This window comes from Eubalaena glacialis, chromosome 8 (assembly GCF_028564815.1).
Source record: "Eubalaena glacialis isolate mEubGla1 chromosome 8, mEubGla1.1.hap2.+ XY, whole genome shotgun sequence".
NCBI lineage: Eukaryota > Metazoa > Chordata > Mammalia > Artiodactyla > Balaenidae > Eubalaena > Eubalaena glacialis.
Window position 1 is genome coordinate 117283410 of NC_083723.1, and position 13530 is coordinate 117296939.

The 13530-nt window shown below is 42.7% G+C and overlaps 2 protein-coding genes and 1 pseudogene across 2 annotated transcripts; 2 read left to right on the top strand and 1 right to left on the bottom strand.

The window, feature by feature from the left end:
- Positions 1–780: 780 nt before the first annotated feature.
- On the top strand, positions 781–1674 carry LOC133096675 (ADAMTS-like protein 3). Its single transcript, XM_061198280.1, has one exon. The coding sequence runs from the start codon at positions 781–783 to the stop codon at positions 1672–1674; it is 894 nt and encodes a 297-aa protein (XP_061054263.1).
- Positions 1675–2715: 1041 nt separating this feature from the next.
- On the bottom strand, positions 2716–4155 carry LOC133096676 (serine/threonine-protein kinase MARK2-like). The gene has a single exon (XM_061198281.1). The coding sequence runs from the start codon at positions 4153–4155 to the stop codon at positions 2716–2718; it is 1440 nt and encodes a 479-aa protein (XP_061054264.1).
- Positions 4156–9206: 5051 nt separating this feature from the next.
- LOC133096677 (taste receptor type 2 member 39-like) lies at positions 9207–10169 on the top strand (annotated as a pseudogene).
- Positions 10170–13530: the final 3361 nt, after the last annotated feature.

Below are 13530 nucleotides of genomic sequence, written 5' to 3' on the forward strand. Positions count from 1 at the left end.
ACATTTGCAAAGCACAAAGTGTTAAAGATCTTATACCCAGAATATATAAAGAATTTTTAAAATTCAACAATAAGCAAGCAACTCAATTTTTAAAAAACAGGCAAAAATCTGTAAACACTTGACCAAAGAAGACACACTTATGTCCAACTGGCATATGAGCAGATGTTCAACATCGCTAGTCATTAGGGAAATGCCACTTAAAATCACAATGAAATACCACTATAAATTTTTTTAAATGACTTAAAAACAAACAAACCAACAAAACACTGACAATTTAAATTAGATCTTGGAACAGGACACTAGTTGAAAACTGGAAAATCCAAATCAAGCCTACAATTTAGCTAATAGTATTGTAACTAGGCTAATTTCTTAGCTTTGATCATTGTACCATGGTTATTTATGTAAGATGTGAGCATATGCGGAAGCTGGGAGAAGGGTAAATGGGAATTCTCTGCACTGTCTTTACAATGCATCTCTACGTCAAAAACAACTTCAAAATCATAAGTTAAAAATATAACCAAATAAACTGGACTTTTTAAAGCCATTCTTTCTGTCCTTCATGCTACAGCTTTCTTCATGAGTTTTCCTTGGTTAGAAATACACTTGAATACATCAGGATATATTTAGCAAACTGGATATGCCATTTAGGTATTGGTCCACCAGTTCTACTTTAAAAGATCACCTCAAGCCGCGCCCCGGCGGTCGCCGAGGCCGGCGCGGTGGAGTTGCAAAAGCTGCGGGTGCGGAGGAGCTGTGGAGCCGACCCCGCGAGCCGGGAGCATGAGGGCCTGGTGTCTGTGTCACATTTGTACCTGCGGAGTCACTGTGGATGGAATGGGGGAAATACAGATCCAGAAACCTACAAAGAAAGAACAAGGAATATACGGATGTTCTGTCGCTAATCATCTCGGTTCGGATGTGGAAAGTTCTTCTGTGCTGTATGCAGAGGCACCTGTTATCTTGTCTACTGGAAGGAATATCACCAGACCGGAGCACAACCATCTCTCCGTCGTGATTGGAGGCATCGTGGAAGCACCCCAGAGAGCAAACGTGACCATCCAATGTCCTGTAAAAGGTGTCCCTCAACCTAATGTAACTTGGTTGAAGAAAGGAGGATCTCTGAGTGACAATATTTCCTTGCTTTTCAATGGATCCCTGTTGTTGCAGAATGTTTCCCTTGAAAGTGAAGGAACCTACATCTGTACAGCCACCAATGCTCTTGGAAAGGCGATGGCAACATCCATCCTCCACTTGCTGGACACTTTCTGGGAGCTTGGTAGCTGGACACATTGTTCTGCCACTTGTGGCCACTTGGGAGCCCGAGTTCAGAGACCCCAGTGTGTAATGGCCAACGGGCAGGAAGTGAGTGAGGCCTTCTGTGAGCTCCTCCAGAAGCCGCTGGCTGGGTTCCAGCCCTGTAACACCTGGGACTGCCCCTCGAGGTGGTTCACGGGCACGTGGTCACAGTGCTCTGGGTCTTGCGGTGAAGGATTCCGCAGTCGGCAAGTGACCTGTAAGCGCACGAGAGCCAATGGAACTGTGCAGGTGATGCCTCCGAGAGCACGTGCCCCCAGAGAGAGGCCTCTGGGAAGAAGACCCTGCTCCAGTCACCCGTGTGTTCAAGGGCTTATTGAACCAGGGAACCAGAGAACGCTGACAAATCTACTGTTTTGATAGTATGATCACCCAGTATAATCATCCACTCCCTGTGGTGAAACCCATGCATCAGAAAACTAAAATTAAAAAAGAGACTTCCCTGGTGGTCCAGTGGTTAAGACTTCGCCTTCCAATGCAGGGGGTGCGGGTTCGATCCCTAGTCGGGGAGCTAAGATCCCACGTGCCTCGCGGCCAAAAAACCAAAACATACTACCGGAGCAGTATTGTAACAAATTCAATAAAGACTTTTAAAATGGTCCACATCAAAAAAATAAAATATAATAAAATAAATCCATGCATCAGGGCCCCTCCGCACTGGGGAACGGGAGAGCCCAACTGCTGCATGACAGTCATGAAACTCAGCTGCACAGGGACCTCACCACACCGCACACAGGCTGCTTCACGGGACCTTGTTATCCTATTAATGGGCCCCTCTGTTGTAATTAACACAGGCCGCAGGGACCACAAGTTCCCCTCGGCCCTTCTGAAAATGTTCGGGAATGCTAGTGCAGGAAGGTAATACACACTTTCTGCATTTCTGCCCTGCAGTGCAGCAGTTGTTGCTGTTGGGAGTCATTGTGCTAATTCTCTTAGGTCATTTTTCCCTTTAGCTGTTCTGACTAACTCCAAGCACTGCACGGCTACACACTTGTCTCACTGGAAGATGCACAGCCCCAATTCTGTGCGGGGACGACGCAAAGCAGAGTGTGACGCGTCTTTCTGGAGCATCAAGTTTATTAACCAGAATTGGAAGAACCAAGGAGCTCTTGGAACAAGAACTATCCCCCTCCCCCACCAACACGGAAGACAGAAGAGTAGGGGAGGGGAGACGTGCCCCAGGAATGACAGTCCGGTCTCTGAAGTTTCACCCAGGTGGGGGTTGAGGGGCAGACCTGCAGCCACGGTGGCCTCGCTTTCGGTCGCCCGGGCTGCTCCGGACCATCCTCTGAGCTGGCCAGGGTCTTGGATACGATGCTTCTGAAGGCCGCGCAGAGGACACGCTCATCTTCCACTGGACCGGGCCCCAGGGAGCGCGGCGGCCTGACCTTCCTGCCTCGGTCATCCATGGGGTTCACATGGGCTCACTTTATTACGACGCCTCTTGCTGGGCAGCTTGCAACAAAGATGTTTTAAAATGAAGTTCCAGATTCTCCCAGCCACCCCTTGCTTTTTCTGGCTGTAGCCAGAGAGAGTGGATGAGGACACACTCTCAGGCTGCCCAGTGTGGGAGGACCTTCCAGGGTTGGACACACACAGGGGGCAGCTGGTTCCCTCTGGGGCTCCAATCCTGCTGCTGCTGGAGGTGGATGTCCCAGTGCCACACTGGGGGGCTGGGCTGGGGGTGGCAGTCCTCGCCTCCAGGCTGGGTGGGGGACAGGCAGACTCACCGGTCTTCTGCCCTGCCTGCTGGTCTTCCTGCAGCTGCACATTTTTTCTCTGGTAGAGCCACCTGGTTTGCACGGAGGACACCACAGGGCTTGGAGAAGGCTCAAGTTCACTGCCACTGAGGTCCCCGGAAGAGAAGGGCATCACAGTTATGATGGAGACCCCCACCTTGGGTTTCCTGGGGCTCACACTGCCTGTTCCAGTGTCCTGGATCTGGTCGCAAGTCAAGCCCGGAGTCCTCACCATTGTCACCTCCAGGTCCTCTTCACAGGGTGGCTGGAGTGGCTCCTTCTGGCCCATGTTCACCCATGGATGCCTCATGAGGTCAGGTAAGGTGCCTCTGTCACTGGGGTTGAGGGCAATCATTTTTCGTAATAGATCCCTTATCTCCAAAGACAGATAAGGTGGGATGGGGTACTGCCCTTGTAGGATTTGCTTCCGCAGTTCCTGGAAGTCTTTTCCCACAAAGGGCTGGGACCCAGTTACCATGGTGTAGAGCACTGCTCCCAAGCTCCACACGTCCACCGCAGGGCCGCTGTAGCTCTGCCCCAGGAAGAGTTCCGGGGCAGCATAACGGTGTGTGCCACAGATCGTGTCCGCTTGGCCAGTGTCATCACACTCGTTGCTGAGGCCAAAGTCTGTAAGTTTGATATTCATGTTGGAATCAAAGAGGAGGTTCAGTGGCTTCAGGTCCCGGTGCACGATGCCCCTCTCGTGGCAGTGCTGCAGGGCGGAGACCAGCTGCTGGAACGGGCCTCGGGCCTCCGCCTCTGTCATACGGCCATGGATCTTCAAATAGCGGTACATGTCCCCCCCACTGAGGTACTCCAGCACCACGAAAAATGTCTCCTCCGTGTCAGTCACCCCCAGCAGTTTTACAATATTGGGGTGATTCAGAGCCTTCAGACTGCACACTTCCCGGAAAACTGCCTGGACACTTGAGAAGCTCTGACGCCTTTTCTTTATGACCTTCACAGCCACCTGTGTCCCGGTCAGAATGTGCCGGGCCAACTTCACTTTACCGAAGGTGCCTTCACCAATGGTGTGGAGGATCTCGAAGTCATCAATATGAGCCTCCTTGTCAGCAGAGTTGGCTGTGAGGCCCGGCATCATGGTGATCTGCTAACTACGCTGACTGACAGCACTACCTAGCAACGCTAACTATGCTAACTAACAATGCTAACTGTACTAACAGTGCTAAGTATGCTATCTCTACTAACAACGCTAACTACGCTAACTGTACCAACAGCGCTAACTAGTACTAACTAAACTAACTATGCTAATCAAGTGTTAACTATACCAACTATGCTAACTATACCAACACTACTGACTATGCTAACTGTAGAAAGAAAAATGAGACAAATAAAAAAGAGTAGAGAAAAGAGAAACAAAAATCAACAAAATGGCAGAAAGAAGGAAAAAACAAGCTAAATGTAGGTCCAAGGCTGTCAGGTCACCAAAAGCAGCTTCCTGGGCTCTAAGGACCAAAAACCTGGGCCCAGCTTTCTCTTTTATACGGCTTTGTGAAGTACATCACAATGGTGCACTCTGAGGTCAGAGCAAGAAGTGGACCCATCACAGCTGGGGATACACCACAGTGGTTTTCGCACTTTTTGAGTTCAAGGCCCCTTTACACTTAGGAAAAAGGATCCCAAAGAAATTTTTCTTTACGTGTGTTATTAGATACTGGTATTCACTTTGTTATAAATTAAAATCTGTAGGCTACTTCAGTGGCCTTTTTATTTCTAGTTTGAAAATGTGTAATAATTTTAAAGACCTCATAATGTCTACACTTGAAATGTTCAATTCCTTTTCCTTAAATTCTGGTCTCAAAATAATGTTACAACTTCACTGACTTCACGATGCTATACAAAATGTTCTGTTGCATAAGACATGATAAGGTACATTATGAAAGTCTATGAAGCTGAGAGAAGATTTGCCAGGAAGGTCATAAGCAGATTTCTCATCAGGAGCCTCGGAGGCCAGATGGCATGGCTCAATGTACTTGAAGTGTTGAAGGAAAGAAACCGTCAACCAAGAATCCTATATCTAGCAAAACTTTCCTTCGAAAATGAGGGAGAAATCAAGACCTTCCCAGTTAATCAAGAGTTGAGAGAGTTCTTAACCACCAGACCTGCCTGCCACAGGGAGTTCTTCAGGTTGGAGTCAAGGTCCCTGCACAGTAGCTCAAAGCCTTATGAAGAAATAAAGACCTCTGGCCAAAGTAGACAGACGGGCGATGAGAAAAGCTAGTACTATTGTAACTTTGGCTTGTAGCTCCACTTTTTGTCTTCTATTTGATTTAAGAGACTAATATATAATAAAATACACACATATAAATCAAAAAAAAAAAAAAAGATCACCTCTTCACCTAGAAAAGTTACTTCACCCCCACTTTAGCCTAACTTTGGGAATTCCCATCAACAACATTCTTCTTTCCACTGCAGGAAGCAACGCTGCCGGAAGCTATGGCAAGCAGAGCCTCTTCTAAAATGCCTTGGATGATTGCAGCAACATGGATGCAACTAGAGATGATCATACTGAGTGAAGTCAGTCAGAAAGAGAAAGACAAATACCATGTGATACCACTTACATGTGGAATCTAAAGTATGGCACAAATGAACCTATCTATGAAACAGAAACAGACTCACAGACATAGAGAACTGACTTGTGGTTGCCGAGGAGGAGAGGGGTGGGAGAGGGAAGGGCTGGGAGTGTGGCATTAGCAGATGTAAACTATTATATATAGGAGGGATAAACAACAAGGTCCTACTGTATAGCACAGGGAACGATAGTCAATATCCTGTGATAAACTGTAATGAAAAAGAATATAAAAAAGGAACGTCTATATGTGTATAACTGAGTCACTTTGCCATACAGCAGATTGGCACAAGATTGTAAATCAACGATACGTCAATAAAAACAATAAAATAAAATAAAAAATGCCTCTGAGGATGTACAGAGCCCCTGCTCCTGCTGACTACGTCTCTGCAGCACCCAACACTGTGAAACCCCGCCCCCAGCTGAGGTCACTCCAGTCCTGTGTCTCCTTCCTTTGTCCTCTGTCTCCCACCAGTGTTTCTCTAACACAAACACAAAGAACTACTGTGTTTTCACTCAGTCTCACTGTTCACGTTCCCACGCTTGATTGGGGCATCAGACCTGCAAGAGTTCAAAACTTACTGGGTGGTAGAACTGCCATTTCTCTGCGTGTCTCTCATTATAAAGAACTTCTCTGAAATTCTGAATTCACTGGTCTGGTCATCCATTCACCAGCAAGTATCTAGGTACTGGGGTTAAGAGCTAGGAATGAGATACAGTTGTTAGTAAAGAAACAACCAACCCCAAATGGAGTCACTTGTGCTAAGTCCCACATCAGCAAACCAAGACTTAATATCTAACCTAATTGCACTTTCAGCCTCTCTCAGGAATGTGACCTTTCACCAATAGATCTGGAACTACCTGGTCAGCACTAGAGGGGTGACCCCCACCTTCCCCCACAAGGAAGGTGACCCTGCCTGAAACAATCCACTCTTAGCTAGAAACTTCCCTTTTCCGCCCCCTCCTGCCTGTAAAGGTCTTGCATTTTTTACAGCCCCGCAGAGCTCCTTTCTACTTGTTCAATGGGATGCTGCCCGATTCATAAATCATTGAATAAAGCCAATTCGATCTTGAAATTTACTCAGTTAGAATTTTATTTTTTTAATACAGTGATGAGCAAAACACATAAAAAGAGAGGCATCAAACTCTTCAGAGAGTGTATCCCATTATCCCTCACACTCTTGGAAGCCTGGGTCAGCAGAAATGGAGGAGAGCCAGTGACAAGAAAAAGCCACTTGAAAACCAAATCAGAGGTCCTGAAATACTACAGACTTACTTGTACAAGTGGGTGGGAACAAGCAGAGAGTAGCAGTTGTTTATTATTGTACACTGTATTCGAGGGAAACATTTGGAGTTCAAGAATAGAGATTTAAAGATGAGATGCTAAAATGCATAACAACTTGTCCAAAACAGGCCAGAAAACCTTAAGTTTTTGCCTTGTTTAAAAGAAGTCCTAAGTAAAGGGAAAACCAAATATTATGAAAAATTTGGGAGACATCTCACACACCAACCTTCCCTTTATTTGAATTACTTCATTATCATTACTTTAGAGTTATGTACACTCATCAAAGTTAATTTATTCTGAGTTGAGAAGTCCATTTTATCATCGTGTGTATTGTGCTTACATTTTAAAATCAGAAACAACTTCCCCAAGATAAAACTGATTCTTCATCTCTTTTGGTTTTAATATTCCAAAATAGATTAGGTGACTTGGGGTATTATTTTGACCCTATGTTGATTTGCCTACCTTGTAAAGGAGCAAGGAACTTTTCCTTCAACCCTTATTTTCCTAGTGATTTGTTTAAAATGAAAGGTAAATATGTGTTTGTGGGCATGTGTGTGTGTGTACAATCGTTTTTATATAGAGATTTATTTGTCTCAATTCACTTTGTAAAAGAGGTTTGTCTCAGAAAATCAGTGTCTTCTTGCTTTACTATTGTGCTATTGTGATTTATAATAAGAAATACATTTGGTCTTTGCCCCCTTTTCTGGCACAGAGCTCCTAAAACCCTTGGAATTTCCTCAGTGAGGAGATCAACAAAAATGCCTTTGTTATGTTAACAAGGTGACTTTTGGAACCCACCTAAGGGGGGGACTGATTGCCAGGAAAACCAATGGTGAATACAAGGTTGGAACTTTCAGTCCCACCCCCAGGTTTCCAGGAAAGGGGGAGAGGCTGGAGGTTGAAACAATAACCAATGGCCAATGATTTAATCAACTGCACCTATGTAACAAAGCCTCCATTAAAACCCAAAAGAACTGGGTTCAAAGAGCTTTCAGACTGGTGAACACATGAGGTGCTCGGGGTGTGGTACCCCAAAGGGGGTGTGGAAGCGCCATGCCCCTTCCCACGACCTTGCTCTATGCATCCCTTCCGTCTGGGTGTTCATCTATGATCATAACCTTTTATAATAAATCGGTAAATGTAAACAAGCTGTTTTCTTGAGTTCTGTGAGCCACTCCAGCAAATTAACTGAAACCAAAAAGAGGGTCATAACTCTAACTTATAACCAATAAGTCTAGGTGACAACCTAGACTTAGGATTGGCATCTGAAATGGAGGGCAGTCTGGCGGGACTGAGCCCTTAACCTGTGGATCTGATGTCATCTCCAGGTAGATAGTGTCAGAATTGAGTTAAATTCTAGGGCACCGAGACAGCGTTGCAGAATTGTTTGCTGTGGGGGAAAAAAACCACACATGTTTCGTGACCAGAAGTGTCCAAAGGAAAGTGTTCTGTGTGAGGAGTGAAAAAAAAAATCTCACAGGTGGGTTTTTTTCCAACTCAATGATTCTTCCCTTAAGCCCTGAGGGCATCACAAAAGACCAACAGGATAAAAAGTTACAGTTAAGCCAACCCTGCCTTCAGGCTTTGGTACACACAAAAGGATCCACAGGGGTAGGTAGTATAACATAGTGGGTAAGAACAAGGACTCTGGGACCATGTGACTCGGGTTTGAATCCCAACTCTCTCTCTCCTTCTCCGTCTCCCTCTCCCTCTTTGACTTTGGACAAGTTATTTAGCCTCAGTTTCCTCCCCTGCAAAATGGAGATAATAAAAGTACATTCTTCAGAGGGTTGTTGTAAGGCTTAAATTTCATGATATGTATAAAGTCTTTGGACAGGGCCTAGCCCATAGCTATAAATATTTGAAGTTATTATTACTTTCAATCAGTTCCCTGTGGTCACAAGTGAGACGCAGTTATCTGGTGACCTAGTGGACGGATGGTTGACTTAACTAGAGCTACTCAAGAACACAGCTCTCAACACTATGTCAGTGATTCACAAAGGAGCGTCTACTCAAGTTCCTCCCTGGGCCCCACGATTCAACTGACACCCCAGGGCATCCGAAAGGACACGGGAGAGGATTAGAAAACAACTCCTTCCATCATTTGCATCTCCAGACTTAGAACTAAGAGTTCTAAAATAAACAAATGGAGTAGATTTGGAAATGATGCATCAACTGCTGCTTCTTGTGACATGAAGAGTGGGAGCTATCACAAATCTGCCCATCACACGCTAGGGAGACATTTTCCTCACACACCAAAGAGAAGCAACAACTCAGGATGACGGAAACCTGCAATCCCCCAGAAAATCAACTGTCACCATCTCGCATCATTTTGATGTGAATAATTATAGGCACTGAATGCGTCCTTGGTATCACTGCAAGTGGGTTCATTGTGGCTATAAATACAGCAGAATGGATTCACAACAAGGCAGTTTCCACAAGTGGCAAGATCCTGCTTTTCCTGAGTGTATCCAGAAGAGCGCTACAAAGCTTCATGATGCTAGAACTCACCTTCAGTTCAACATCCCCACATTTTTATAATCAAGACATTCATTGTATATGATACATTCAAAGGAAGTTTCATGTTCATAAATTATTGTAGCCTCTGGTTTGCTGCCTGGCTTAGATTCTTCTACTTCGTGAAGATTGCAGATTTCTCCTACCCCCTTTTCCTCAAGCTGAAGTAGAGAATTTCTGGATTGATGCCCTGGCTTCTGTGACTATCAGTGTTTGTTTCCCTAGGCCACAAGGTTTCTTCCTCAAAAACATCTACACTGTGCATTGCAACAATCCTTTTTCTAGCCCCTCCTTCAACTCCACTAAGAAAAATTACTTTACTGAGACCAGTGTGATCAGCCTGGTTCTCTTCTTTCACATGGGAATCTTCGTTCCTCTCATCACGTTCATCCTGGCCGCCACCCTGCTGATCATCTCTCTCAAGAGACACACCCTACCCATGGAAAGCAATGCCACTGGCTCCAGGGACCCCAGCATGGAGGCTCATGTGGGGAGCATCAAAGCTATCAGCTATTTTCTCATTTGCTAAATTTTCAATGCAGATGCTCTATTTCTTTCCATGTCCAACATCTTTGATATCAACAGTTCCTAGAATATTTTGTGCAAAATCATCATGGCTGCCTACCCTGTTGGCCACTCCATTCTACTGATACAGGACAACCCTGGGTTGAGAAGAGCCTGGAAGCGGCTTCAGGCTCATGTTCACCTTTACTTAAAAGAGTAGACTCTATGATCCACACCCAAACCACCTACCCCAACCAGCTCTGCCCTTCCCTCACCTAGACCTCTCTCTTCCTGCCTCCTTTCTTCCCCAAACCTGATCTGATCCTTTCACTCGATGTGTTTTTTGTATTGGAATTGGATCTTCATTCCTCTTTTGCTTCATGGGCACAATCTTAGTGATGCTTGACATATTCTTCACCTGAGTCTTCCATTTCCACCTCCCCTTTCTCTATCTAAAGCAGTGGTTCTGGACACTGGCTACACATTAGAATCTCTAGGGGAATTTTTTTTTTTAAAACACCAATGTCCAGGCCTGACCCCAGATCAGTAAAGTCAGGATTTCTGGTGTTGGAACTTGGACGATTTGTTCAGTTCTCAAGGTGATCCTGATGTGTAGCCAGAGTTGATGTAGCCACCAAAATAAAGGAAGGCTTTGCAACTTGAACTTCTTGCAATTCCTCTCTTTCCCCATCCACATGTCTTTTAAACAGATTCAGATTATTCGGGAAGCTTTCTGAGTAACAGCTGCAAATGCATTTTATCTCCATCCTCCAAAGACATAATCTGAATAATTTGGAATATTTATCAAAATTAACAGGACATAAAATATCTTTCAACCGAAAAATTACTAAGAACTCTTCCCATAGATAAGATATGGTTTATATATATATATATATATATATGGAAAAAAATATGTGCAGGAAGATGTTCACTGCAGGACTACTCATTAATGAGGGAACTCATATCTGAAAATGGAAACTTATGCAAACATTTTTAAAGTGAGACAGATGCATGTGTCCTGAAATGAAAAGATCGCCAGTATGTTGTTAAGTACAAAATGCAAGCAGATATTTTATGATTCAATTTATGTGTTTAATGCAATATAAATGCTTCTTGTGCATATATATGTATATATAATGTTTCTAGAAGGATGTACCAAACATGATTTAACATAGGACTTCTGAATAGTGGCATCAGGTGTCTGGGGATAAATGAAACATTTACACTTAATTTTATAGCTTTTTGCGTTGTTTGAACTATTCAGAACATGTATGATGCACTAATTTCAAAATTTTAAAAGATTTATAGTTTTTTTAATTACAAAGAAAACTAGGTAAGTGAGCAACGTTTGAGGGAAAGAACTGTGTATCTTAATGAGTTGATTGAAACCATTGGTTTTTATAAACATGCAAACCTTCAAAATCATAAGTTAAACATCTCCACTCCTATCACTACCTCCTATTTTTCATTTTATTAGCTCAAGGGCTGCAGTGGAAATCGCCAGCTTTCAATCCACTGACATGTCCAGATTCTCTGTCCCTCTATCAACCCCTCTCCTTCACTTTCCTTCATAGCAGTTTGGAATACTGGTTAATCATACCCACACCCTTAAAAATGTTTTCAGCATATACAGATGAAGTGAGATGATGTCTGAGATTTGTTCTGAGATAATTCCGCAGAGGGCAAAGGGGTAGGGAGGTTTACATGGGTCTTATGCTGATGATTTTTTTCAAACAAGGACTCAGGTACATGCTGGTTCTTTATACTAGTCTATTTCAGGGTATGTTTGAAATTTTCCCTAACATATTTTTTATATAAATGAATTATAAAAAACTTTCATTTCCTGGTCCCTATTTCCCATCATGAATCTTCATCCCCATCATGCGGAATAATTGCACATCTAGATGAACCCAACTATTTAACACCCCACATTTACTTCTAAGCAGCCTGCTGTTGCTTGAGATCTCTCACAACTGGATGAAGTTACGTTCCTACAGATCCATGCTCTTCAGCCTCAAATGAGTAACATCACTGGGCATTTCTAGCCTGTATTTCCCTAAAGAAGTCATTCATTAGCTACCCATGATGACTATCTCATATCTTTTCCTCAGCCCTAAACCTCCAGTCTATCATCTCTCTGCTTTATTTTCAACTGATGAAGTTGCCCTTACAATTTTTTTTTTGATAGAAGGAAGTCATTAGGAGGTCATTCCTTCACCTTCCCATTAGCGAATCTATAAAACCACTAATTTTCTCCTACATTTCTAATATTTCAATAGAAAGAGTGCCCTTCTATCAACATAGATACAGAGAACAAATTGGTGGTTGTAAAAGGTGGGGGGGGGAGGGATGAGAAAAATAAGTAAACTAGGATTTTTTTTAAGTTCAAATAAAATTTAAAAATTTTAAATAAATACATCTAGGCAAAAGGAGATATTACAAACAGATCATAATCATGAATTTGAATGTGTTACTCAAAATTCTAAGAGCTATTTTTCAATGTCCAATTTCAAAATATACATGTTGAACACATGTGTACATTTCTGGTCAATATATAATTAGTAGTGGGATTTCACAGTTACAGAATATGTATATCTTCAGCTTTCATATATGCTCCCAAACTGCTTTCCAATAAAGTTCACTGTATTTTCATACACAGTGAAATACTACATAGTACTGGAACAAATTCAGATAAATCACAAAAATGAAATCTCATAAACACAGATATAAGAGAGGATAGATATTACGGTACCATTTTTAACAATATAAGCATTACTGAAACTGCTCTCTGCAATTTTAAGACAGGATATGTGGGGTGGCTATTGTCTAGAAAGGAGCAAAGGGGGACTTCTGGGGCACTGGCACCATGGTAATATTTTGTTTCATGATCTGGGTGCAAGATACTTATTTTTAGTTTCTGAAAATCAATGAGTTATATAACTTCAATGAAGAGTTTAAAAAATTAAGTGGCTATACATGTATATATGTATTTGTGTATAAATACTTCAATTAAAAGGTTTTAAAAATCCTAAACAAAAAAAACAAAAAACGAAACAGGATGAATGAGATGTGGTGGTGTTGGTGGTATTAAACCAACCTAGCCAGGAAGGCTCTGTGTGAGTAAATAACATTTAAATAAGAAATAATTTTAAAAATGATAAACACAAATCAAGAATTTAGAAAGATAATGACAAAATAAATTTAAGGAAATCATAAGGAAAACACAATTTATAAACATAATTCATTAAATATTCATTTCATGAAATATCAAAAGGGGGAGAATTAAAAATGAATATAAGAATTGGTTCATTGCAAAAAGACAAAATTAGTAGTGTTAACTTATATAATTGAGAAAGAAAGACAAAGGAATAAATACACAAAATTTTTGAAAAAGGAAAAGTTACCACAAACTGGAAAAATTACAATATTCTTAAGAATCTATTTTGTTCAACTATAATAAGAGTTTGAAAACCAAGGGACTTCCCTGGTGGCACAGTGGTTAACAATCCGCCTGCAAATTCAGGGGACTCGGGTTCAAGCCCTGGTCCGGGAAGATCCCACATACCACGGAGCAACTAAGC

What these genes read in the sequence shown, in the direction of transcription:
- LOC133096676 (XM_061198281.1), bottom strand. Translation starts at nt 4,155, where the DNA reads ATGATGCCGGGCCTCACAGCCAACTCTGCTGACAAGGAGGCTCATATT.
- LOC133096675 (XM_061198280.1), top strand. Translation starts at nt 781, where the DNA reads ATGAGGGCCTGGTGTCTGTGTCACATTTGTACCTGCGGAGTCACTGTG.